This window comes from Phaseolus vulgaris, chromosome 7, assembly GCF_000499845.2.
Source record: "Phaseolus vulgaris cultivar G19833 chromosome 7, P. vulgaris v2.0, whole genome shotgun sequence".
Lineage (NCBI taxonomy): Eukaryota > Viridiplantae > Streptophyta > Magnoliopsida > Fabales > Fabaceae > Phaseolus > Phaseolus vulgaris.
The window spans coordinates 2234902-2258859 of NC_023753.2; the positions used below are offsets into that span (position 1 = coordinate 2234902).

At 29.3% G+C, this 23958-nt stretch overlaps 3 protein-coding genes across 5 annotated transcripts; 1 reads left to right on the forward strand and 2 right to left on the reverse strand.

Moving 5' to 3' along the window:
* Nucleotides 1–1743: 1743 nt before the first annotated feature.
* On the reverse strand, nucleotides 1744–2652 carry LOC137828185 (uncharacterized). Its single transcript, XM_068634650.1, has one exon. The coding sequence runs from the start codon at nucleotides 2611–2613 to the stop codon at nucleotides 1864–1866; it is 750 nt and encodes a 249-aa protein (XP_068490751.1). The 5' UTR covers nucleotides 2614–2652; the 3' UTR covers nucleotides 1744–1863.
* Nucleotides 2653–6121: 3469 nt separating this feature from the next.
* LOC137828099 (endonuclease 2) lies at nucleotides 6122–8286 on the forward strand. The gene is made up of 9 exons (XM_068634522.1): nucleotides 6122–6321; nucleotides 6428–6602; nucleotides 6963–7061; nucleotides 7175–7230; nucleotides 7333–7416; nucleotides 7499–7591; nucleotides 7663–7730; nucleotides 7905–7978; nucleotides 8066–8286. The coding sequence occupies exons 1-9, from the start codon at nucleotides 6211–6213 to the stop codon at nucleotides 8158–8160; spliced, it is 855 nt and encodes a 284-aa protein (XP_068490623.1). The 5' UTR covers nucleotides 6122–6210; the 3' UTR covers nucleotides 8161–8286.
* Nucleotides 8287–9965: 1679 nt separating this feature from the next.
* LOC137827871 (membrane-bound O-acyltransferase gup1) lies at nucleotides 9966–18229 on the reverse strand. Of its 3 annotated transcripts, none has more exons than XM_068634227.1 (20): nucleotides 17981–18229; nucleotides 17788–17925; nucleotides 17619–17677; nucleotides 17324–17505; nucleotides 17180–17228; nucleotides 16070–16173; nucleotides 15919–15983; nucleotides 15465–15535; nucleotides 14873–14932; nucleotides 14597–14710; nucleotides 12135–12259; nucleotides 11986–12037; nucleotides 11749–11811; nucleotides 11557–11666; nucleotides 11386–11478; nucleotides 11207–11288; nucleotides 11036–11113; nucleotides 10486–10561; nucleotides 10355–10404; nucleotides 9966–10250 (listed from the first exon to the last, which is right to left on the reverse strand). In XM_068634227.1, exons 2-20 carry the CDS (start codon nucleotides 17909–17911, stop codon nucleotides 10209–10211), a joined length of 1599 nt encoding a protein of 532 aa, XP_068490328.1. In that variant the 5' UTR covers nucleotides 17912–17925; nucleotides 17981–18229; the 3' UTR covers nucleotides 9966–10208. The 3 variants fall into 3 exon arrangements, with proteins under 3 accessions (XP_068490328.1, XP_068490327.1, XP_068490329.1); XM_068634226.1 differs by having other exon boundaries at nucleotides 17788–17962; nucleotides 18068–18197; XM_068634228.1 differs by having other exon boundaries at nucleotides 17324–17495; nucleotides 17981–18189.
* Nucleotides 18230–23958: the final 5729 nt, after the last annotated feature.

Sequence of the window (23958 nt, forward strand, 5' to 3'; positions counted from 1 at the left end):
CTCACTCTAACCATGCGTAACAAAGATTCCAAGCTAGCCAAGCAACTCTGCAACTGAAAAACAAATGACTTGTCGACTCCTCTAACACCTTACACAAGCAACAAAGATTACTTTCACCCTGAACACTTCGTCTCTCTAGGTTGACCTTGGTAGCCTTGTTTTCAATCACCCTCCAAACAGTGACATGAGATGAAGGAAGAGCCTTAATCCTTCAGAAAAAGTTGAACATCCTCGAACAATCCTCTATTTCCTCTCCCCTTAATAAACCGTAAGCAGACTTGACGGAAAACTCTGCAGACTCACAACCCTTCCAAACCCTTCTGTCATGAGTCTCCAAGGTGAGGCTCTTACAGGATACCATCTCAAACAACTGACATATTGAAACTCTTCCCAAGCAAAAACCTCATTCTCCAATTTAAGTTCCAGTGCCAAACATTATTGACCCAAACTCCGCAATCGCTTAACTTGCTTCCTTATTGTCAAACAGAGACAACAAACTTGAGAATCTATTTTTCAAAACTCCATATCCTACCCACTCGTCTTCGCATAACATAATATTTCTTCCTTTTCCAACCTTCCAATTATTTATTATTGAAAACAATAACTAATAATACGAGACCTTGAGTCTTGAGTATAAAGTGTTTTCATTCTAACAAAGTTTATTTCATACTGGTATCACAAAGATTCAATTAATATACCTAATATAAATATATTAGGTACGAAGATGAAGGGAAAAAAAGACAAAGCAATTAACTTATTAGTAAAATGTATGGTATTTAAAATTTGTTTATGCATCTGTATACTCTGCAGTTTCTGCATCATAGTATGCCGCAGCTGTTAAGCAAGCCCTTATATCTGCTATGTTGCTTTAGTCACATGCTTCTACTGCTATTCCTATTGTAAACTCAATTCAGCATAATCTTAGGTTCAATATACTTCTGAATTACGGCTGCCATTAGTACTTTTAGCTTTTTCATTAACAATTTATTGTAAGTTCAGTTGCAGATCCAGTTCTTTAGGCTCTTCTTGGAATTCTGCTTACATATCCTACAGGCTCAGCCTAGTGTGTGTATATATATATATATATATCAAGATATGTCTTAATTTTATCTCTTACAGATTGTTAATTTTACATGTCATATCCAATAATTTTGACGTGATGTCCAAAACTTTATTATTTTTCAACAAAATACTAATACAGAGATTTGAATATAAATGAGAAAAAAAAGATTTAATTCCCACAATTTAATATTGGTGGATGGAAATTATACAATTATTATAATAATATATAAGAGGGAAATGTATAATTATATATGTTATTGTACTAGCAGCAGTCCGAAACACCGAGTTCGTATTCAAAACTTTCAACATCTCATCTTATCGACCTTTTGACTTAACTAATTACATAAACTTCAAAATCATGATTAAGGAAATATGAATGGGACATAAGTATGCATGGGCCTAGTATGGGCCTTCTTACTCGCAGGAGCCCAAGAAAAAAAAATATAAATAAGTAAACACTCTTTGAATAAAAAGTAATAAACATTTTATTCTTAACACATAACTCTATTATAAAATTGTATCTAATTTAAACGTTTAAGTGTTATTGTAGGTAAAACTATGTTATATTTACACAGCTTTAAACTTTTTTAAATTGTATTTTTCGTATAATATTCTATAACATTTTTTTTTCATTCATCGAACACTTTTATGCGAATCCATTAATACTAAAAAGTTAAGAAATTTATACAAAATCTAATAAATAATTTTCATTGTCATTTCTACTGTACATGAAAGAAAAGGCTGTACAAACAAATACATTATATTTTGTATTTAAATTTTTACAATGAATGAATTTAACCATCACAGATCGAGGTGCGAATCCGTTACATTTTCCAACGGCGACTTCGCCTTTCTGATGTCACCAACCGTCACTCCATAACGGCCGTCATCTTTGACGAAAACCTTGTGCACTTCGCACAACTCAACTCCAACGGCCTTCCCAAGGCTCGGTCCCCACTCAGCCATCACCGCCGGTATCCGCCGTCGGAGCCGCGCGTCCCAAACCCTCACCTCTAATTTCCCCGCCGCGTTTTCTCCGGCGGAAACCAACATCGTCTGATTAGGGCGCAGTCCGGTCTCCCCGCCGTAAATGGACACGACGCTTTCATTGGAGGAGGAAAATGAACGGTCAAAATGGTCAAAGCCAAACCCTAGCCCAAACCCTATGGAGTCCCATAACTTCACGACGCTTTTGGTGTTGGCGATTTCCGAAAGCGACAAGAAATCACCAAAGCTAGGACGTCGAAGGAACGGAGCATCGTCGTTTGAAGAACCTCTCATTCTGAAACAGTCGTTGGCTCTCTCTTCTTCTTTTTCTTCTTCGTGGTCTTCAAGCTCCGACACTGAGGATGATGCATCATCGTGGTCGTCATCTTCCGTATCGGTGTAATCATAATCGGCGATGATGAGAGGAATGGAAGTCGTAGTGTAGCGGAAGCGGAGAATGAGAAGGGTGGCGAGAAGCGTGAGAATGAAAGGACTCCATTTGCAGAAGAAGGTGTAAGCTAAGGAAGGAGATTGAAGGTGAGAGAGGAAATTTAGTGTAAGCATGTTGAGGAATTGGTGAGAGAGTGTGTATATGAAAGAGAAAGGAGAAGAGTGTGGAAATATATATATATGAAAGAGAAAGAGAAGGAGAAAGGATGAGAGTGCATAGGTGGAGGTAGGTGGATATGTTCTAAGTTTGGAACAATCCCTTGGAACATTTCAATTCCACGTTACTTGTTGTTTCTGGTTTTTATACCCACATTTATCTCGTGCTGAATAAATGCTTCAAATTGCAAACTCTAAGACAGCAAAAATGGCAAGACCAAACCAAAGCACAACAATCTGTTGCATGGAATTCATTCTCCGTCATTTACTACAAATTTCTCTTCTGACCGTTTCGACATTCTCTGCCTTCACATCATACCAAATATTTTATTTTATCATTTTCAAAATTTACAATAATCTAATTTAATATTTTATTATTAAAGAAATAGGTGTTTAGGAAAATAATTAGATATTAAAAAAAAATTTATTTTAGCATTATAATTTTTTTATTCCAAATAATTTTTATAACCACATATTTCATTTTTATATATATCAGTTTTTGTGATCTTAATATTATATATTTCAACATTAATATATATATCTATTACTTGACACTATTAATTAATATTATTCATAATTATTAATTTATGTTTATTAATATGTTGGGTATATGATCAAATATACATTAATAAATTAATAAATATAAACTGCAATTAATTAATCAATATATTTATTAATATTAGTTTAAATTTTGTTAGTTTTTTATTAATATGTATAAATTAGTGATATCAATATACTTATATAAAAGTATAAGTATATTAAAAAAAATATAAATATATGATTAAATATAATAGTTTGTATTAAATATACAAGCAAATTTTTCATCTACAATGATATGATACATTTATTTATTTCCGATTGCATGAAGTGTTATTTATAATTTATATTTAATTTTTTATTTATTAGTGACAAATTTGTATGCAATTTGTTCCGCTAGTTTGAAGTTATTTGTAATATTATAACTTATTTTCTTAACTTAAATACAATGCCAGTAGGGTATATGCTAAATTCCACTTCCGACACTGTAGTTTCCCTTTTATTGTTTATACCACATAAACAAAATTAAATTAATTTATTAAAAATTATTATAAAATTAATAATTTATATTTAGAAAATTAATTTTATTGTTCATACACAATTTACTACTTTTAATCAATTTTTTTAATTATTTGTTAATTTATAAAACTCAAATTTGAAATTATATATGAAAAATTTAACTTCAAATTTATTTATTTTTATAATTTTCTATAATAATTAATATATTTGTCAAGATTAAATAGTTAATTTTGAGAGAATTATCAAATTAAGTTACTAATAACATAATAGTTTAATATAAGAGTACAAATGTACATTTGTACTCTTATATTAAACTATCTAGAATATATGAGATCAGACGTTAAAATAGGTTAAACTAGGGTTAAAATGAGTTTTGTAATCAGGAAGTTAAACTTACTCATCTACTTTGTCAAGATCATTGATCCTATTAATGATTTTTTTCTTACTCTGATTCATACTCCAAAAAATATCTATATTCCATATTTTTAGATCCTATTTCAGGTTTTTCATTTTATTTCATATTTTTTTTTCATAACAGTTAATTAGTTATCCAAAACCACTAACACTCATCATCTAAGGTTATAAAAGGTGTTGGTCCATAATTTATGTGGTGGTATGACAGTATAGTAGATACTCTGATGTTATATCTAATGCTTAGTCAATTCTTCGTATGCTCAGTTATACTAAGAATAGTACAATAATAATTATCTTTATAAAATTAAAATAAGTTATAATAGACAAAAAGTAATTTTAAAATAATAATAAAATATTAAAATAAAAGAAATAATAATAAAAAACTATATAAATTACACTACAAGAAAATCATGAAATAGAAACCAATTTTTAGAGACTAAAATAATTAGTTGCAATAGTAACTAAATTAGAGACCATTTTAGAAACTAAAAAAAAATGGTTTCTAAATTAGTTTATATTATTGTTAAATAGTTTTTAAATTGGTATCTAATTAGCAACCAAAATTTTAGAAACCAAATTTAGAAACTAAATAATTTGTAGTTAAAACTTTGGTTGCTAATTAGATACCAATTTAGAAACTATTTAACAATAACATAAACTAATTTAGAAACTAATTTTTTATTTAGTTTCTAAAATGGACTATAATTTAATTACTATTATAACTAATTATTTTGGTTTCTAAAAATTGATTTTTATTTCATAATTTTCTTGTAGTGTTATAAACTAGTTGAAATAGTTTGCATTAAGTTAAAAATTCTTAAAATGTTATTTGCAGGTATATTACCAAATATTTTTATGTTAGTTAAAATAAGTTATATTGTCTTACCAAACACATTTTTAATTAAAAATTCTATAAAAACACTATCAACCTTAAAATTAAAACATGGTTTTTCCCCCTTTCTATTTCGTTTATTTTGTTACTCGTTTTTATTAATTTATCTTTTGATTTTTAGAGTTTGAATTTCAATTTTTCATAAGTATATTTATTAATAATTAATATTTATACTAAACATAAATACAGAAAATTAAAAATACAATTAAATATATACATTTTCTATCAGTAACTAAAAATACACATTAAACATATATATTAGAAGTCTTTCTTCAGAAGATTTACCTTTTGGCAATAGAGTTTTTGTTCGAAAACGTTTTATTTATAGATAAGTAAAAGTAAAAGGATCTCGAATGCAATAAAAACATTTTACAAATATGACTCTTGTTCTAAAATATAAGTATTACATTTTGGATAAGGCTGCATTTCTTCTTGCACCTCCATATTCTTATTGTGGCACCCTCATAGCTTATAATTTCAAAAATACCCTTTTACAAGTAACTTAATTGTTGAAGTTATGGTTATAATTGAAAGAGTGGGATAATTCTGAGATTGAATATTCTCGAACTCATAACTTAATTCGGAAAAATATGTGTCTAATTTATAAGCTAAAGGTGGATAGAAAGAATGAAAAAGGTGAAAAACTATCTAGAATTCTAGGGTTTTATATTTTTTTTACTGAGGGCAAAATTGTATTTTCAAATTTATTATGTTTTTATCATCGAACGCTGGTATGTTACAAGATCATCAATGCAATAATTAAAATATAATAATTGGTTTGATTACATCCCGATTCTCATTGATATTGATTAATTCCAAATCAATATTTCTGAGATTATTTCTATATTCTTGCTCTGTCCAACAAGAATTATGTAAATATAAACTATAAAAGTTATATATCTTTTGCACTTTATTCGTGTGCAAAATAAAATAAAATAAAAATACATATTTTGTTAGTTTACCATTAAGAAAACCTCGACAATAACTCCAAGTAAAACCATGAATAAAATATGTGCCTTTCTTTTCATTTGATTTGAACCGTAAAATCATACTCCAAGTTGACGTAACGCAAACAACAATGTTCAAACTCTATTCACACAATTCACACGGAAAAATGACGAAATCGGTTTGGTCTCTCTCACACAGTTATAAATAAGAGTAGAGGTGGTTGAGGAGTGTTGTGAAGGAGAAAGATGAAGTGCTGCAAAATCCAGTTATTGGTCATTCTTTCATTCATGGTGCTGCTTCCATACACCAAAGGGTGGGGAGAAGATGGGCACGCCATAGTTTGTAGGATTGCTCAGGTCACCATTCACTTTCCTTCTGTTACTTTCATTCTCTCTCAGTGCTGTTCTGTGCTTAAATTCATGCATCATATCTCACCACTTACTTTCCTCTTTCTGTCAACAGTCTCGCCTTAGCGATTCAGCTGCACTTGCTGTGAAAAAACTGCTGCCAAAATATGCACAAAACGACTTGGGGAGTGTGTGTTCATGGGCTGATCGTGTCAGGTTTTATTTGCACTGGTCTGCTGCATTGCACTTTGCTGATACACCCGACAACCTTTGCAATTATCAGTATGACAGTAAGTTCATTTCTCATGTTCTGTTCTGTTCTGTTCTGCCCCCCTTAGGATTTTGGTATTTATTTACTGTGTTTGTGTTCAATAATCTAACAGTACTATACGTGTCTGATGCCATATAAGATACACTATTTGTACAGTTCTGAAAAATTATGTTGATTGCGTAGAATCTCAAAATATTCGACTAAGCAATGATATATTGACAACACAACCTCTAATTCTAATTGATGATATAAAAAAGTGTATCATTTCTCAGTCTTAAAAATCAAATTCACTTTTGGGATTCTGAAATTTATAGATTAGAAATTCAGTGGTTTTTTTTAATGATGTGGGATAGTTTTGATCAGTTGTCTGAATATTCAGGGGATTGCAAGGATCAGAATGGTGAGAAGGGGAGATGTGTTGTGGGAGCGATTAGAAATTACACTGATCAGCTTCTGGACTATGGCAAAGACACTCAATGTAAACCATTGCTATGAGCTTACAACCTCTGTTTATTCCCCAATGTTTTTGTTTATATCTTATCCTCTGACTAATCAAATTCTTATTTGAATTTTTTGAAATCATAAAACCAGATAACCTCACACAAGCTCTTCTGTTCCTCTCTCATTTTATGGGAGATGTCCATCAGGTGTGTGTGCATGATAAAGCACCAAAACCACCATATACTAAGCTTACGTCTGACTTTGCAATTTAGTTATTGTAATGGCTCTTTTGCATGGTTCATCTGCAGCCTCTACACGTGGGCTTTACCTCTGACAAGGGAGCCAATTTAATTAACGTTCACTGGTTCACAAGGAAGCAAAATCTTCACCATGTAAGTCTAATTCTCAGGTTCTTCACACTACTGTATGATCTATTTCACTATCTACTCCACTCACCAATTTTCTGCTACACAGATTTGGGATGTTAACATAATTGAGACAGCAGAAGAAAGATTCTATAACTCTGACATAAACAGCTTCACCAATGCCATCCAAGAGAACATAACGGTATTTTTGTTATCCCAATCTATGAAACTGCTTATCAAAGTTTGATGCTTACTCCAAATTCTCTGAAACAGAAAACATGGTCGGCTCAAGTACGAGGATGGGAAACCTGCAATTCTAAAGAAACTACTTGCCCAGATATGTATGCCTCTAGATTTATCCAAAAGCTAATTCTTTCATCATGGCAATACTTTTATACTGGGCACCATAAAACTTCTCTTGCAATACAAGAAAAATCTTGGACCTTGCTTCTATACTTGGTCTGCATATGTTACTGAAATACATTTGTTTGACGAACTTTAGTTGTTTTATTCAGATATGCTTCTGAAGGAATTCAAGCAGCCTGCAAATGGGCATATAAAGGTGCCCCTGAAGGTTCAGTGTTAGAAGGTAAGATAATAATAAGCATGTGAAGTGTTGTTGGTTTCATTAACTTTTACAGATTATCTCACAATATCATGAAATAATACTTTGCAGACGATTACTTTCTTTCACGTTTGCCTGTGGTGAGTTTGCGATTAGCTCAAGGAGGAGTTCGTTTGGCTGCAACTCTCAATCGTATTTTTGGCTGATGTAACATGTTATGGAATGTCTCTAGCTCCATGTATATTCATTACAAGAGAATAAAATTTCCTGCAATAATTGTACTCCATGTATCTAAATAAGTATTTTTTTTTCTTACACAGTCCTTAAAATTTGTCTCTATTAGGTACATAGATTATTCTGTCAGGACCATTACTAACTTTGTTGTAAAAAATATAAATGTTCAATTAATTGTATGTATGACACTTATTACTAATATTCATTCATAATATTTAAACTGATATAATTAACTTTTAATAAATATAGTTCTTAAAATAGATATATTTCTTAAAATAATTTTAATTCAAAATATAGAATCTTATTACGTTACCATTATTTTTTATTAAATAACACAAAATATATGAAAAAACGTGAGTGCATATTTTTTAATTGAATTGTATTAAATTCGAGTTAAGTTAAGATATCTTAGAAAGGAAAATTAAACTGTGCAGGTAAAGTACAATAGCAAATTGTATTTTCATGGAAAATGGTAACATCATAGAAAGTTTCATTGCACATGAAAAATATCTAAATTCAAATAATATGGTCATGAGAACAAAATAAGATGAACAGTAATCACATTATGTCACATGTACAATTTGCATTCCATGGTTCACAAAACAAAAAGTTTTACCGTTTATTTAAAAGAATACTCGTTGCCCATGAAGTTACTTAAATACTTTTTATATTTGAGACAACTAATTTCTTAATTAAAATCTTGAATAAATAAGATATTCTTTATGAACTTATTTTTTCTACTCTTCAAAAAGAAAATAGGATTGTTGTTGAAAATATAAATTAAAAAATTTCTGTTTTTTTACAATATAATTTACTTATTTGTTTTTATACCTTATGTTCTAAACAGACAAATTTTATTTAATATTATTAATTTTAAATTTATATTTTGGACTCCATGAGTTATTTTATAAACCCTTATATAATTGTCAATATGCACCTATCTTCGTCCCTATTCAAATTACTAAAATAATTGTAATAAACCATAATGAAAGGACTAATATGTTCAACGGTAAATTTTGTAAAGAAATGTATGGTATTTGTCAAATTCTTTCTGCACCTCCTGTAATTTTATATATATTTTTTAATTTTAACAATATCCTTCTAGAATATGATATTTTCTTTTTATAATAGCTAAAGTAACTTTTGTGGTATTTTTATTAGTGATAACTATGTTTTCGTTCACTTATTTTTTTTTTAAATTACAAAACTAAAAAAAAAAACTCAACCTTTTCATATTTTAAAAAAAAAATAAATACAAAACTTAAAAAGAAATAAAAATCGTATTGAGATGTCAAATACAACCAATTTTATCTTCAACCTTTTCATAGTTCAAATAATGCAGTTGCTCTATCAAATACTGTGGGCAACTCTTTATCTAATATTATTTAAAAAAATTAAAACGATTTTCACAATTTATACGAAGGTGAAAGAGGAAAAAAGATTGGAAGAGGCAAAATTAACCAAGTAATTTATTCAGGAATGTACCTCTCACATCTGACATTTTTCATGAACAAAAATTGACATTTACTCAATTATTACATGTTTCGCTTGAATCTTTAACAAGGTATATAAAAGCTTAGGCTTATCACTCGCGTCTACAGTCGAAGTAATCGAGATTAACTGCAAAACTGTAAATAAAATCAAATATCATCAAAATAGTCAAATGGAAAAAGTCATTTCCCAAAAAAGGATTTAACAGAAGATTGGAGCTCCCGAAAACTGAATATATCTTGAATTGAAAAAAATATAAATGAAGAAAAAAAAGCACAAACCGATGTAATAAGGTGTCAAATTCAACAAATTTACTTCATTTTTCCGCGTATTCTGAGACTATATGATGTAAAATATTGGAAGACATGGCTCCAATTCGATGTACAATTCATCAGGAAATCTTTCAATAAAAAGAAAGGCACCCGCAGATACCTCCAAGTCAAGCACATTGTTCTGTATTAGATTTGGAACTCCTAGCACTAAAAATGAGTTTAAATATTTTCACATGGCCAAAAGTAATTGTCGCAGTTCAGGGCAACCTTTGCTTTGCCTCGTCAATGTGGAACATAATCTGCAAATATCCAGTAAGAAGATTATTAAACAAAAATTGGAAGGAAGTAGAAGAAATTTTTCAAAGGATTGAATACATAAAAACAAGTGCTGAACATCTCAAACCTTTGTTCCAATGTAAAATGTCGCAAGCATGCCGCCAAGGACAGGCAAACCTGTGTCATGGAATTTCCAAATGAATTTTTCACAGTATTTAACTGCCAATTAAATTAAAAGGCTAAGGATACTTGGCATACCATCCTCGTGAAGGAAAGAAGAAAGCAACCAGTTAATACCTCCTGGTCCAACTACAAACCCCACTAGATTAGCCACCTGACAAGAAATGTGATGGTATTTAAATTATATATGGACTATAATTTATTTTATAAACAAAATACAACATTTTCTACAAAACAGAAATAATAAACAGTCAGCAAAGAAAAAGGTATATGCATTAATTTCTTGTCATTTTTCATTAACGATCCAAATGGAAAATACTGTCCTTGATATGGTTCACACTGTACACTGCAACAAGCAGGACCTGAGACATAAATTTTAGCCTCACTCTGATACATACATATATATACATACACACACACACACACACACATATATATATATATATATATATGTGTGTGTGTGTATAAGTGTGGCTCCAATTTATTTATGTGGGAAATTGAAAGTCATAATCCTTCTTATACTTTCTCAGGTAGCCAGCCAGATCCAAAAAATTGATGAGGGTGTTACATAAAAGTATAATAACTAAAAAGATTACAATAAATGCTCTGAGGCTAGTCAAGGACAAACCATGAGGCAAGTAATTGTGACTGCCCCAGCAACAGCACTGAGTTCACGAAATATGCATACTCCAAAAGAACTTTGAACCTGATAATCAAATTTACCTCCATGTTAAACAGCAAGAATCACAACTACCGATCAATAAAAAATTTAATAGCAGAAAATTGTGTATATGCATACCTGAAAGGCTTTTCTTGCTGATTTAAATGCCAACTCAGGGATGAAGAATAAACACGTTAACCATGCCCATGAAAGAAGCTTCCTAAGGTCCATAATAATCAAGCATAAAATATCATAAAAAACTGTGCAGCTTTTACGGGTAGAAAATATTGAGAACTTCATCAATAAAGGGAACTTACCACTCTAAATCATGCCAGATTGCAACAAATGTGAATATAACCCACACATTTAGTAGCTTTTTCTTAGACCCCCCAAGAGGAATGTAAAGGTACCTGAATTTCTTGCAAATCAAAATTTAAGTTATCTAGGAAAACAAAAGAGCAAAATCCAGGAAAAAAAATTGATTGCACCTCACAAGCCACTTGTTGAAGGAAGCATGCCAATTTTTCCAGAAGCCTTCCAAGTTGTGGCAATTATTAATACATTTTGGCATGTTCTCTGGAGCCTCAATTCCATTTATCTACAATGAATAACTCAAAATGACTTTCTTCAAATATGTACTTACACATTTATGTTAAATGTTTATCGTGCAACTAACATACCAATGACCAAAATCGGAAAAAGCGCCAGATCAATAAAAATTTCAGCCACATGAAGTTTAATACCTGGAACAAACAAATAGAAAAGATTGAGAAGGTAACATGCTGATCTAATTTAATAGTTATGATACAACAACAACAACCACTAAGCCTTATCCCACTAAATGAGGTTGGCGACGTGATGAGTTGATGTCATTAGGCTTGGTAAAACACTTAATTGATGAATGTGTATTCTCTTACACCATATCCAATGATGAACACGTCCATAGGCGATAAGCGCTTCCACAAATCACTAATTGATTAACAAACTATTTCAGCAACCAAACAATAAAATTGGATAAAAAAATAAATATAACCTGAGGTTCTTTACTGAATACTGAAGTTCTCACCTATTAGCGAAGGCATTATAGTAGAATAGATGTGTCATTAATTCCATGAGGATAAAACAAAATATCCATCGAAAACCATTGAGTGTCACATTTCTAACTGAAATAGTGTTTTGAGGAAGATCTAGCTGCAAAAGAGTATAACAGTGTCATCAACAATACAGAAACTCAAGCAACCATTCAAAAGCACTTGACAACAGTCATTGACACCGAGAAACATTCCGGAATTGTTAAGGGATAAAATGTGGCATGATGGACTTTGTAGGTGTCAATTACACAACAGATAATATTGTATGTACTCAGTCATAAAGACAAGGATTTACAGTTACCATGCTTAAATAATATGCATAAGCTTGTTGCATATATAACTAATTCAAGGGCATCTTAATGACTGAGTGAAGACATTTGCGAGTTGATACTTGAAATTGACAAAGCAATACCTCTTAGCCTTGAAGCTTATTTGTTCCCTTTTGCTTTTGCACAACCCAGATAATTGGTACAATACTTCTTAACAAGTTTACACTAGCACAACACCTTTTCAGGGGGTTTATGGCAGGAAATTATAACCAATCATACAATGTATTCCAGGTGAAACAGAAGTGAAACAACCTGCCTATGAGTTGATTGAGAGCATAAGTTTTTACACGGCATAAGACTTGATGAGGAAGATTGCTGATGTTCACTGACAATCAGAAAAGTTTCACATCAAGGGTGGCATCTATATCAAGTATATACCTCACAGGCAGGCATTATAGTCATCAAAAGATCAAATCCTAAACTTACTGCAAGGAACTTTGGTCCTTTTCAAGTTTTCTCAACAGGTTGTTTGTGCTTCTAAGCTGAAAAGAGCCCTGGACACCATAATGTATACCCCACTTTGCATAGTAGTATGGCGTTAGAAGACATCTTTTCATACACAAGCAGCGGCAGCTTTTACTACAAGAAGATTCATCCATAATGGACCCCTAGCGAAACAACAGTTAGTAGTAGAATGGAAAAACCACTCTATCAATTGTCATACGCAAGGAAGGTTTACATGAGTCCCAAAGCTAGTGATATAAGTTCTGAAGTCATACTAAATGAAAAGATTGATAAGTTGGCACCCTATCAATTCAGAGTTGGTTATGTAGCTGGCTGGAACCCATAGAGTGTGAGGGGGAATTGTTACCTATAAATCACAGGTATCTTGAGGGGAGGACCATCCTGGAAGCATCGATTTACATATCGTTATTTCCTACTACTTGAATTGAAATTAATAATAAGATCCCCCTTCTGTATGAATTTTTGTTGATTACGATTTTCTCTCCCTATCTGTTCCTCCTAAACCTCTAGGGACAGGGATAGCCTCCAACTGATTAACTCTTCTCATTAGGTTTTCAACAGTTATTCTCAACACATGCCCAAATCACCTAAGATGAAAAACTAAAATTATTTTCTAGTGTTGAAAATCTTATATCGACTAGAAATATGATCAATTATATCGTATATAAGTGAGTGTTAATTTTAACTTACAAACACGTTTTGTAAGGTTGAGTTAAATTTAAAGTCTAATTTCTAATATGGTATTAGTGTCTATCCTAGCAAAGTTTGTTAGGTCTATTATGTTCACCCAATACCAGACCACCTCACAGAAAAATAGTCCCAAATGTTTAATTCTCAGCATGAAGGGGTGTTTTAAAGATCCCACACCAACTAGAGATATAATTAAATTACCGTTTTATAAGTGGGTGCTAATCTTACCTTACAAACCGGTTGTGAAGGATTGAGTTAGGCTTAAATTCACTTTTTTAGATAGTATCAAAGTCTATCCTGCAGAGATTTGTTAGGCCTATTATATCACCCGATATTGAGTTACTATCGAACCACCTACAAATATCTAGTCTCACGTTCGAGATGCACATGAGGGGTGTATTGACCAGAGATATGACCAAATTATCCTATATAAATATGGGTGCAAACTTCACTTTGCAAGCCAATTTTGTAAAGTTGAACTTGGTTTAAAGTCCACTTTTTAAGATCTATAATAAGAGCTACCAATACTTTTCTCTAATGCATTTATTTATTTTTATCTTAGTACTATTTGGATAAGCTTCTCCATAAATAATTATAGCAATTATAACCAGATTTGAACTTATACATAGGCTAATTTTAGCTTATAAGAGAAACTTATTTCTTTTTTTATTTTATTTTCCTACAACAGGTTATGAAGAAACTTACTCAAACAGGCACTTATACAGAAGGCCCTTTGCTACAAATAATACATAAGGAACTCCACTATTTCATTCTTGTGTTATACCATCAAATTTCTAAACAATAACTACAAATGTGGTTTCTTTTCCCATTCAAACAACATACATCTCCTTTTGAAAATAACAAGATGATGGTTCATTTCCACAATAGAGGTTTCACAAAGACCACAACTATACCCAATGCTTAAACCATCAAAATAACTTGCAGTCACAAACCTGTGAGGCAAAAGCATTGAAGCTCAGTATTGGACCAGCGATATAAAGTGGTGCATATACCAAATAACAAAGGTATGTGATGTATCCAAACTTGTCTTTATGCAGATTTCTCTCCTGATAGTGTTATTAAAATTAGAACTAGAAAACATGAGTTCACATGGCCAATAGAAATTATAACTACTTAAAAACATAAGGAAAGAAAAAGCAAAAAAACATAACTAAGCAACTACGATAAATTTCACCTTGTGCTTGATTTTAACTAGCAGCTATCCTAACCTGTAAAACTTGATAGCAAGATTTTCCGGATTTACAAATATGACAACGTTGATAATGCTTCTGCAATAATCAAAGAATTAGACAGTGGAAAAAATATTTTTTATTCATAAAGCTACATAATTAGTTAACAGGTCACAGCTCCAAGGAAATACGTGAACTAAACATCAGTTTCGCAAGCTGTAATGTTTCAGGCAATGGTCCGGAAAATGTCAAAATCGACCCACCAAGAAACATGAAGACAGCAACATAATAGGTTTTACCTAAAGGAAATTAACTGAACAAGGCTGTTCCCAGTCTATATTCTAATCTGTAGAAATATACAAAAACTACAACCTAATCAAAGTAGTCTGGTCTTATGCACTAGTGAAGTAAAGCATTCCACAACAAATTTATTTGAATGATAATCTTCTACATTTATGTCCCTGAAGTAACATCAAGAATAACTCTTTAGTAATAAAATTTAAAATTAATTTGTCTCCATCAATTATACTACATTGTCATTCCTGAAAACATATTAAATTACGAGTGAGGCTGCATAACAGAATCTTATATTCAAAACAAACAAACACTATTTTCAGGAAGAAAGAAATACCTCCTGATCAAAATGAGAATCTCGATTAGTCCAGTAATAATCGAATCCAAAGCTTATCATGCGCAAAACAACTGCCACAAACATCTAAGCTTAAATATAAAGAAAGATATATAAAGTTATTGATATTGTAAGTTTGTAACATTACATAATAGTATAATGAGAATACGAAGACGTGCATATATAATTCATAAAATGAAAAAGGAAAGTAGAATTCAAATCACCAAATTTTAATATTCTGGTCAATAAGTGTTCTAAATAATACAAGGTAAAATGGCAACATTTTAAAACTGAGGAATGATTGAATTGGCGTAATTTTACATGAATGCCAGTGATGGATGAGGAACAGTCAAACAAGTGTGAATCATGGGACCAATAATTTTAAGAACCACATATAAATGGACTATTTTGATTTTATTGGATAACATAGGAACACGATTAAATAATTAAGAAATACCAAAGTTGAAGCATATGTGCCACCTAAAGCTGCCCCGGTAATTGTCCAAAAATGTCCACTGTTTCCTGCAATGTAAAAACATAATCTTACGTCGAAATTGAATTACTCCTACCAAAAAATGTATCAATGCAACAAATATTGTGCATCTTACCCAAATATAGAGAATGAATACCCTTCATAGATCCGATTACAGAGTAGAAACAATATGTTGTAACTCCAAACTATAAGTGGAAAGTACTCCTTCTGTGCAAAGATCTGCTCAAACAGAATTAGTCTTACATGATAACTGCAGAAAAGTTATAAATATGGTATTAAATGCAACAACATAATGATTGACCAAACATTATCTGTTCAGGAACAAATGGATTATAGTTATGGTTACTTAAACATCAATGAAAAAGTGGTCAAAGCATCAAAAGTTGTTAGGATGAATCCATACTATTATAACCTGTCAATAAATATCCAGGACCAGAGTTGTGAGCCTAAGCTGATTTTTCATATTGTGATCTGGCATTACAGTTATGGATACAAGGAAATATTTTCCTAGCCATTAAACATTTGTTTGGTCTGCAAAACTTTAACATTTTCTTTTTGGTCATACTTGTTCTTCAAAAAATAAATTTGTTGGAGTTTCAAGATCAAACCAACCTGCCCTTCTATAATACCCTGACCCCCCTCCTCCAAAAACATCTTCATATTCTCCATTGGAAATACATTTATCCCACATGAATCACCAGTATCTCACTATACAAAACTTAGGAGACAGCACTCTTTAGAGCTGTCCTTCTTTAGAAGGTTGTTGACAATGCTTGCTACAAGCTTCTGATGTAATAACTTTTACTATACAATTCTTGTTTGGTAGAAGGTATTGATTTAAATAATCCATCATCCATGGCAATACCAATCTCACTAAAGAGTGCTAAGTTTCAGAAATTCTAGAGTCCCAGTATTAGAAATGCAAATAGTTAGCAAGAAATCAACAAACAAAATAAAATCTTAATTAATTCAAGTGGAGGAGTATGATTCTTATGAACAATACATGACATCAAATATAGATGTGTTTTTATTACAATTCTATATATGACATGCAAATTAAAATAATGCAGACTGGGGGAAACTAGTTCTAATGAAAAAAGAAACTAGAACTGTTGTGACATGATGATAACTTTAAGTAGGTGATAAAAAATTTAAAATCAACAATATTAAAGGTCCCAACCAGAAATGTTGCAACTAATACATATTCACTGTCCATTACACGCACCTTTACAAGAAGAAAATTACCGGTAGCTATTGATAGAATAAAAACAATACTGCAAATGAAACAAACTCAAGAGTCAGGCTGAAGAAGATAAGGAATAACAACAATGGAAGAAAGAACAACATCAAATTAAATGGTGCACCCTACCATGCTCCATGAAGATATGACAAGTAGGCCAAAGAAAATAAAAGCCACACAATGGACATTCCTCTAACTCTTAGATCAAAGAAAGCCTTCATCAAGTAGGCAAGAAGAGTGAAAATTCCAAAGACAACAGCAAGAACAGGTATATTTCCTCGAAAATTCCTCCACTGAGCATCTGAAACATCCTTTACACAGAACAGAACAGCATGGTCGTTTGATCAGCAAGCAACATGCCCATCTACCAAAATACTTATAACAGACAAAATCATCATAATGACCAAAAAGAGCAGGATCATACATTGAGGTGATTAGACAAGAGCCAACCCGGGCGTAAACCTGACAGATGTTTGTAATAATCTGTGAAAATCAAAACCCAAAACACTCAATGCACAGCAACTAAGCAAGTAGTATGAGTAACACAATCACTGAAACAATACTATAGAATGAACAAGGTCTAAAATATATACCGCTAGAGAGTTGAAGTGAACGGTTGATGATGATAACATAGAAAACGATTGCATAAATCACAAGAAACCACAATTCATTTCGCTTCCAGTTCCCACTCTTACTGGAATTAGCAGATGTAGCCATTTGAAGATTGACCACTGATTAACACTTCAACACCAACAATTTTGCATTCCCCTGTTTTGCAAATAAGACAATTTTGCAAATTACTTCCACTTTTCGTGCGAAAATCAAATTAAAATTAACTTTGCTGATGAAAACAAACTTTAATAATTTATATACATTTAAGAAATTGGACGTGAAAATTGAAGTAAGAAGTCTTCAACCCCTCGATGGAGGAGAGAGAAGAGGTTCAGGGTTAGTTGAAAAGTGAGAAGAAGTGTGGTTCATTCTTTGGAGAAGACAAGATCTCTTACACTTTTTTTTATTATTATTTTCCATCAGAAGACCACAAAGCATGATGATTCCTTTGTCAAAAACATACAAAAAGGCCGGATAGCCTCTTTTCTCAAAAACGGCCCAATCACATTTTTTTTCTATTTACACTTCATGTTCAATTAGTTTTGTAAATTTCTATATAAAAAATATTTTCTTTGTAATGTATTAAATCATAATGACATACCACGTAGCGCGTTGATCAACTTATGCAAGATCATTTCAATTTAGCATCATAAGTTTGAATTTTAAATATAATTTTTTGTGGATATCTACTGATTAATGTTAATTTATGTTTTAATATATTTTTATGAAACTTAAGTAGAATACTTTTAAGTGTTTTTATAACTACCGTTTCTCTTTTCTTATAAGAATTGATTCTTTCAATAAGAACAGTCTAAAATACCCCCCAATGAGTTAAAAATAATTTAAATTAGGCTTTTACTTTAATATAAACATCCTAAATTAATAGTTACTTCGTATGAATGTAAATATGAAAATAGCAGTGGTCTTCTGAATTTAAAAACTATTTTTGAATAAAGAAATATAAATACAAATTATAATATAAATTCTTAAAAAAAATAGAAACAGAAAATTATGTATGCATGTGAATGTTTGAAAATGTGAAATCTACCTAAAAAAACACAATATTCATTATTTGCCCAGCCTAATAATAATTCTTATCTCGTAATAAGCATATATTCTCTTTATTTTTTTTTATTTTTTTTTTAAATCATATAAGTCCAGGCTTGGACCACAACTATATTAAACCACACAAACTAATTTTCAAAAACAAAAAGCATGCTTCAATTTGATAAAAAAAAAAAGTAATAATAAAGGTTTTAAATGCTTAAGATTTGTGCAGTTGAAAATGTACCTGCAAAATGTCTCAATCCTATAATTAGGTCTTCTTCATAGAAAAGGAAATAGGGTGGGAATAGAAAAATCCGAAAAACAGAGAGCAGCCCTTACTAAGGGTACGTGCCAACTTTTTAATCAAGCTTAATAACAGGAACAAAAAAAATCCCATTGAATAAAATTTTTACGGATAAAAAAAATGGAAGCTGATTTATTGAGACTATATACAGTAAATACACACCTAACATTATAATAAATTAATATTTTAATTATTTTTTATTTTTTAATTTAAAAATTATTATATTATTAAAAGGAACTGTCAATTATTTGATTTTTACTGTTTGGAGTATTAAAGAAAAGTTTTCCACAAAAAAATTCAGTCTAAAACAATTTTTTTTCAAAAGAATATTAATTACATGTATGTACCATATTCTTAAGTCATATATGTGTGCCCACCACGCATGCTGTCCCTCAAAACCTATATCATACTGGCCTTAATTAATTAATTAATAATAAATTGTTAATACAAGATGTGTTGAATATAAATTGTTAATGTGTTGAATATAAGATCAAAATGTTTAGAATTATTTTATAAAATTAATTTTTGATTTTTACGAGGTGTTCGGACAATATTTTTTACGGTTGAACAACTAATTAATTCGGTTGTCATATCCTTTCTTTCTTATATTTCTTGACTAGTGCTTAGATTTCACTCTTTGATCGAAAATAGTACAAGATTCTTCTAAGTTCAAGTAAATATTTTATTATTATGGTATAATAAATATAATAATAATATATATTTATTTTGATTGTTATATCTATTTGTAGTGTTTAATAAACATTTTTAATGTTAGAATAGATTAAGATATGTATCGTGATTAATATTTGTATTATCTAATTTTTTTCATACAATTTAGTCTTGTTTAATGCATTTTTCATTAATATATTTTTATTATATTGTTCGGTCAGTATCAGATACCGATAGATAGATTTTAAACGTTTGATTTTCGATGGTACAATTTATTTATTTTTAAATTAAATTAATAGAAGAAGAGGAAATTATAATTACAATATTTATGAACTATATTTATAAAAATAATGAATGATAAAGATGTTTAATCTATGAGATGTGACATTAATTATGTATCCTAGTAGGGTTTTAGGATGAAAAAGGGAAAGTGATAAAAAGCATCTATCTAATCTATGATCTAATCTATGCTATCTCCTCCTCCACCTTCAAACAACTTTGAAACCTTTATGGCATCTCCTCCATTCTTTATGTGAAGTGACATTTTCATGTCCACTTCACTCATCTCTCCTTCAATCATTGACTGTTCATATTATTATGCACTCATGTTACTCTCACTTTTCATTCTATCACAAAATAAAACACTTCAACTTATGTTCTCTTCCATATATAACCACTCTAATAATACAGGGTTTGGAGACTTTCAATTTTTTTTAAATACATTTCACTCTTATTTTTTATATTATAAAATTGAAACTTTATTTTTTAATTTTTTATACAATTTATCTTATGATTTTATAATTTTATGTTTTTTTAGAGTTCGGGAGTTTAAAACTATTGCTTCAATATAGTTTATATTGTTTTGATTTTATATTTTAAACAATGATTAAGAGTATAGAGTGGACTATTTAATAATAACATTGATAATATTTTTATATATAATATATGTTTATTTTCACTTTAAAAAAAATCATCCAATTAGAAAAAAACTTAATGAAATATTTGTGAAATTTGAGATAATTGTATATGTATAAACTGTTTTACTCAATGAAATATTTTATGATTAGTTATTTAGACATAATTAAAGTATCATAGTGATTTTAAAAAATAGATTGAAAAGGAGAGTAGTTTGTCTAATGTTTAATTGTTCTTATATAAAAATCATACAAGAGGTTTATATTCACCTCAAATTTTAAATTATGTTGTTCTTTTTTAAGATATACTTAAATATTTCATTAATATCAACAAGAATTACATATAGAGTATACAAATTACTCCTAACAAACATGTACAAAATCACTTATAGTTATCACTCCTTAATTTCCCTATAAATAAAAACTACAACTATTCTTCTACTAAAAAGCAAAACTATTTTTTTTAAGAGATATAAATAATAAAATTCTTCTTTATAGTGAAGAATGTTAAAATGGTTTTCTCTCAACTAAGTAAAACTAAAAGCTTAAAGCATTGTTTTGTTTGAATTAAGGAGTAGATTTGAGGAGTAAATTTGAGATAATTAGAAGAGAAAGTGTGAAGAAAGTAAGGTTGTTTGAATTAGGTAAATAGAGTGAAAAGTGTAAAGAAAATTTATGAAAATTTGTGAGTGATATGATGGATGTGATTGAAATTATATTTTTTTAATTGATAAAATTTAAATTTACAAATTTATCCTTAAATTTAAAAATTATTGAAAAATGAATTTGTTTGATTTTTTTAGATTATAATCTTTTTTAATTAAAATATTATATTATTTTTTAATAATTATTATTTTTATAATTTTATTTATATTTATTATGTTTAGATTGTAATTTTAGTTTACATAAAAATTATTATAATTTGAGATTAAAATAAAAAAGGATAATAAAGTAAATTATAATTAATTAATTATAAATATATATATATATATATATATATATATATATATTTGCAAATCCCTTCTAAAATATGAAGAAAATTTAAAACTTAAAAAGATTTTCATTTTTCCTGATTCTCACACTTTATTTTCTTGATTATTGTATTTTCTTTATGCAGAATAAAAACCTTTTTTTTCTGTTTCGGAAACAAACAAACTTTTTTTTTATCAGCAAAACGGACCGTAACAAAAGAAACATGAGTTGTGAACTTATAAAAATGTATAGTATTTTTCTCTGGTTTCTCATTTTCTTATATAGGTTTTGACTATGATCATTTGAAGCATGAATTTTCATCTTTGATACTGTAGAGAAAATTCTATGAATTTTCATCTTTGATTTAACTAGTATCTTCATTTGAATTCTTTCTTTGATTTAACTAGTATCTTCATTAGACACTTATTTATGTATTTCAAAAACTGATGTTGAATCCGTTCAAATAAACTTAGTTTTATTTGAGTTTAGACATTTTGTGTCTTAACCATAACAGTAGAAGTTTGTAATTGTTATTGGTGTAATTGGTTGTTATTAATTTGGTAATATTTTGGACAATAACTTTCTTAACTAAATTCGAGGTGCTTTTATAATCTTAAATAGGTAGCAACTAGTGAATATGTATGAAAAATAATCATTAAATAATAATTAATTTTAGATAAAAAAAATAATTAATTAATTTGTATATTATTGTATAAACTAAAAAATATTTATATTTAAAATAGTTTTTTTATTAATAAAAATTTATAAAATAATTTTTAAATTGATATTTAATATTAGTTATTAAAATTTTAACTAATAAATACTTTATATTCTAAATTATTTTTTATAATGATTAACTCAGATGTAGAGTATTTTAAAAGTTATTAACTGTTGTAATTGTTTAGATGTTTTTTGTTTTGTCTTTGATAAGGTTTTTTTTTTTTAATTGTGTTATATTGGTGCTGAATTGTCTAGAAACTCGTTGTAGAGATGTATAGTTTGATGTAGTTTTTTTAACGAATTTACGTATAACTTTTGATTATAAACATATATTTTTTTATTTTTTAGACTTATATGAGTAATTATGTTCATTATATACACACACATATATATATATATATATATATTAAATATATATATATATATTATATATATATATATATTATATTTTAGATTTTTTATTTCAAATAACGATAATAGAATCTTTATGTCCAAATAAATATTTGCATTACAAAAGTTAGGCTTTATTTTAAAACTAGGTCATATGGCTAATTGGAACGTTTATTCAGAAAATTAACAGTGATGATGCTTATCTTGTGTTTTATATATTTCACATGTTGATTCTTATTCAAAAATATATATCCACATTTATTTATTTACAACTTTGATTTTCTGCAAACCCTCATTTCTCTCATAGATTCTAAACAAAAATATACTCAGACCAAGAAAAGAAAAGAAAAAGATAAAAATACAAAAAAAAGGATAAGTCCATAAAATAAAGAGTTAAAAAGATAATATTTCACTTTCTGGTCTTCTATTTACTCGGAATCTCCAATAGGAAATGACACTTGTTTCATCCACACAATGAGCGTAAAAGGATCCCCTGTTATCTTTTCTTTCTCTAATTTTGTTCACAGGATAAAATAGTTTGAGCAGTTATTAATGGAAAGTACATTTATGCTGTTATCTAATTATAATCGATCATATATATCAAAATTCACATTAATAGTACACTTTAATTTTATAATGGGGTGCTTCTAAAGACTCCATTGTTGTATGTTTTAAATAAGTTCTTTATCCTTTCTTGATCCATTAAAATTTAATTGATCTTCTTTATTTCTTAACATAAAAAAATTTAACTTAGAGAAACGAAATTTCTGAGTATGTGTAAGGTTCTTTTTTTAAAATTAGTAATAATAAATTAATTAAATTGAGTCTTTAGAGTGTTTCAACCTATAAACATATTGTACCAACACGTCTTATATAATATACCTTCAAACATATATATCATGTAAAGAATTATGGAATCACATTATATCAAAATTTTAAGAATCTTATAATACTTGAAATGTGTGTATACATAACCTCTTGATCCTCCATACCTAAATTACAACATCATCTATCTATGAATCTTCTTCTCCTTTAGGATTATGCATTTGTAGATCAACTTGACCGAAAATAATATGTTGATTTTTAAACAATCTTATTATTGGAACTCAACTTTTCGTGTTTTGTACATTTGATTT

Excerpts from the sequence above, each read along its gene's own strand:
- LOC137828185 (XM_068634650.1), bottom strand. The coding sequence starts at position 2,613 with ATGCTTACACTAAATTTCCTCTCTCACCTTCAATCTCCTTCCTTAGCT.
- LOC137828099 (XM_068634522.1), top strand. The coding sequence starts at position 6,211 with ATGAAGTGCTGCAAAATCCAGTTATTGGTCATTCTTTCATTCATGGTG. Across the intron at positions 7,417-7,498 it reads GGAAGCAAAATCTTCACCAT|ATTTGGGATGTTAACATAAT; the intron begins GTAAGTCTAATT and ends TCTGCTACACAG. Across the intron at positions 7,979-8,065 it reads TGAAGGTTCAGTGTTAGAAG|ACGATTACTTTCTTTCACGT; the intron begins GTAAGATAATAA and ends AATACTTTGCAG.
- LOC137827871 (XM_068634227.1), bottom strand. The coding sequence starts at position 17,911 with ATGGCTACATCTGCTAATTCCAGTAAGAGTGGGAACTGGAAGCGAAAT. Across the intron at positions 16,174-17,179 it reads GTAATTTTCTTCTTGTAAAG|ATCTTTGCACAGAAGGAGTA; the intron begins GTGCGTGTAATG and ends CTGTTTGAGCAG. Across the intron at positions 11,479-11,556 it reads TTCAACAAGTGGCTTGTGAG|GTACCTTTACATTCCTCTTG; the intron begins GTGCAATCAATT and ends CAAGAAATTCAG.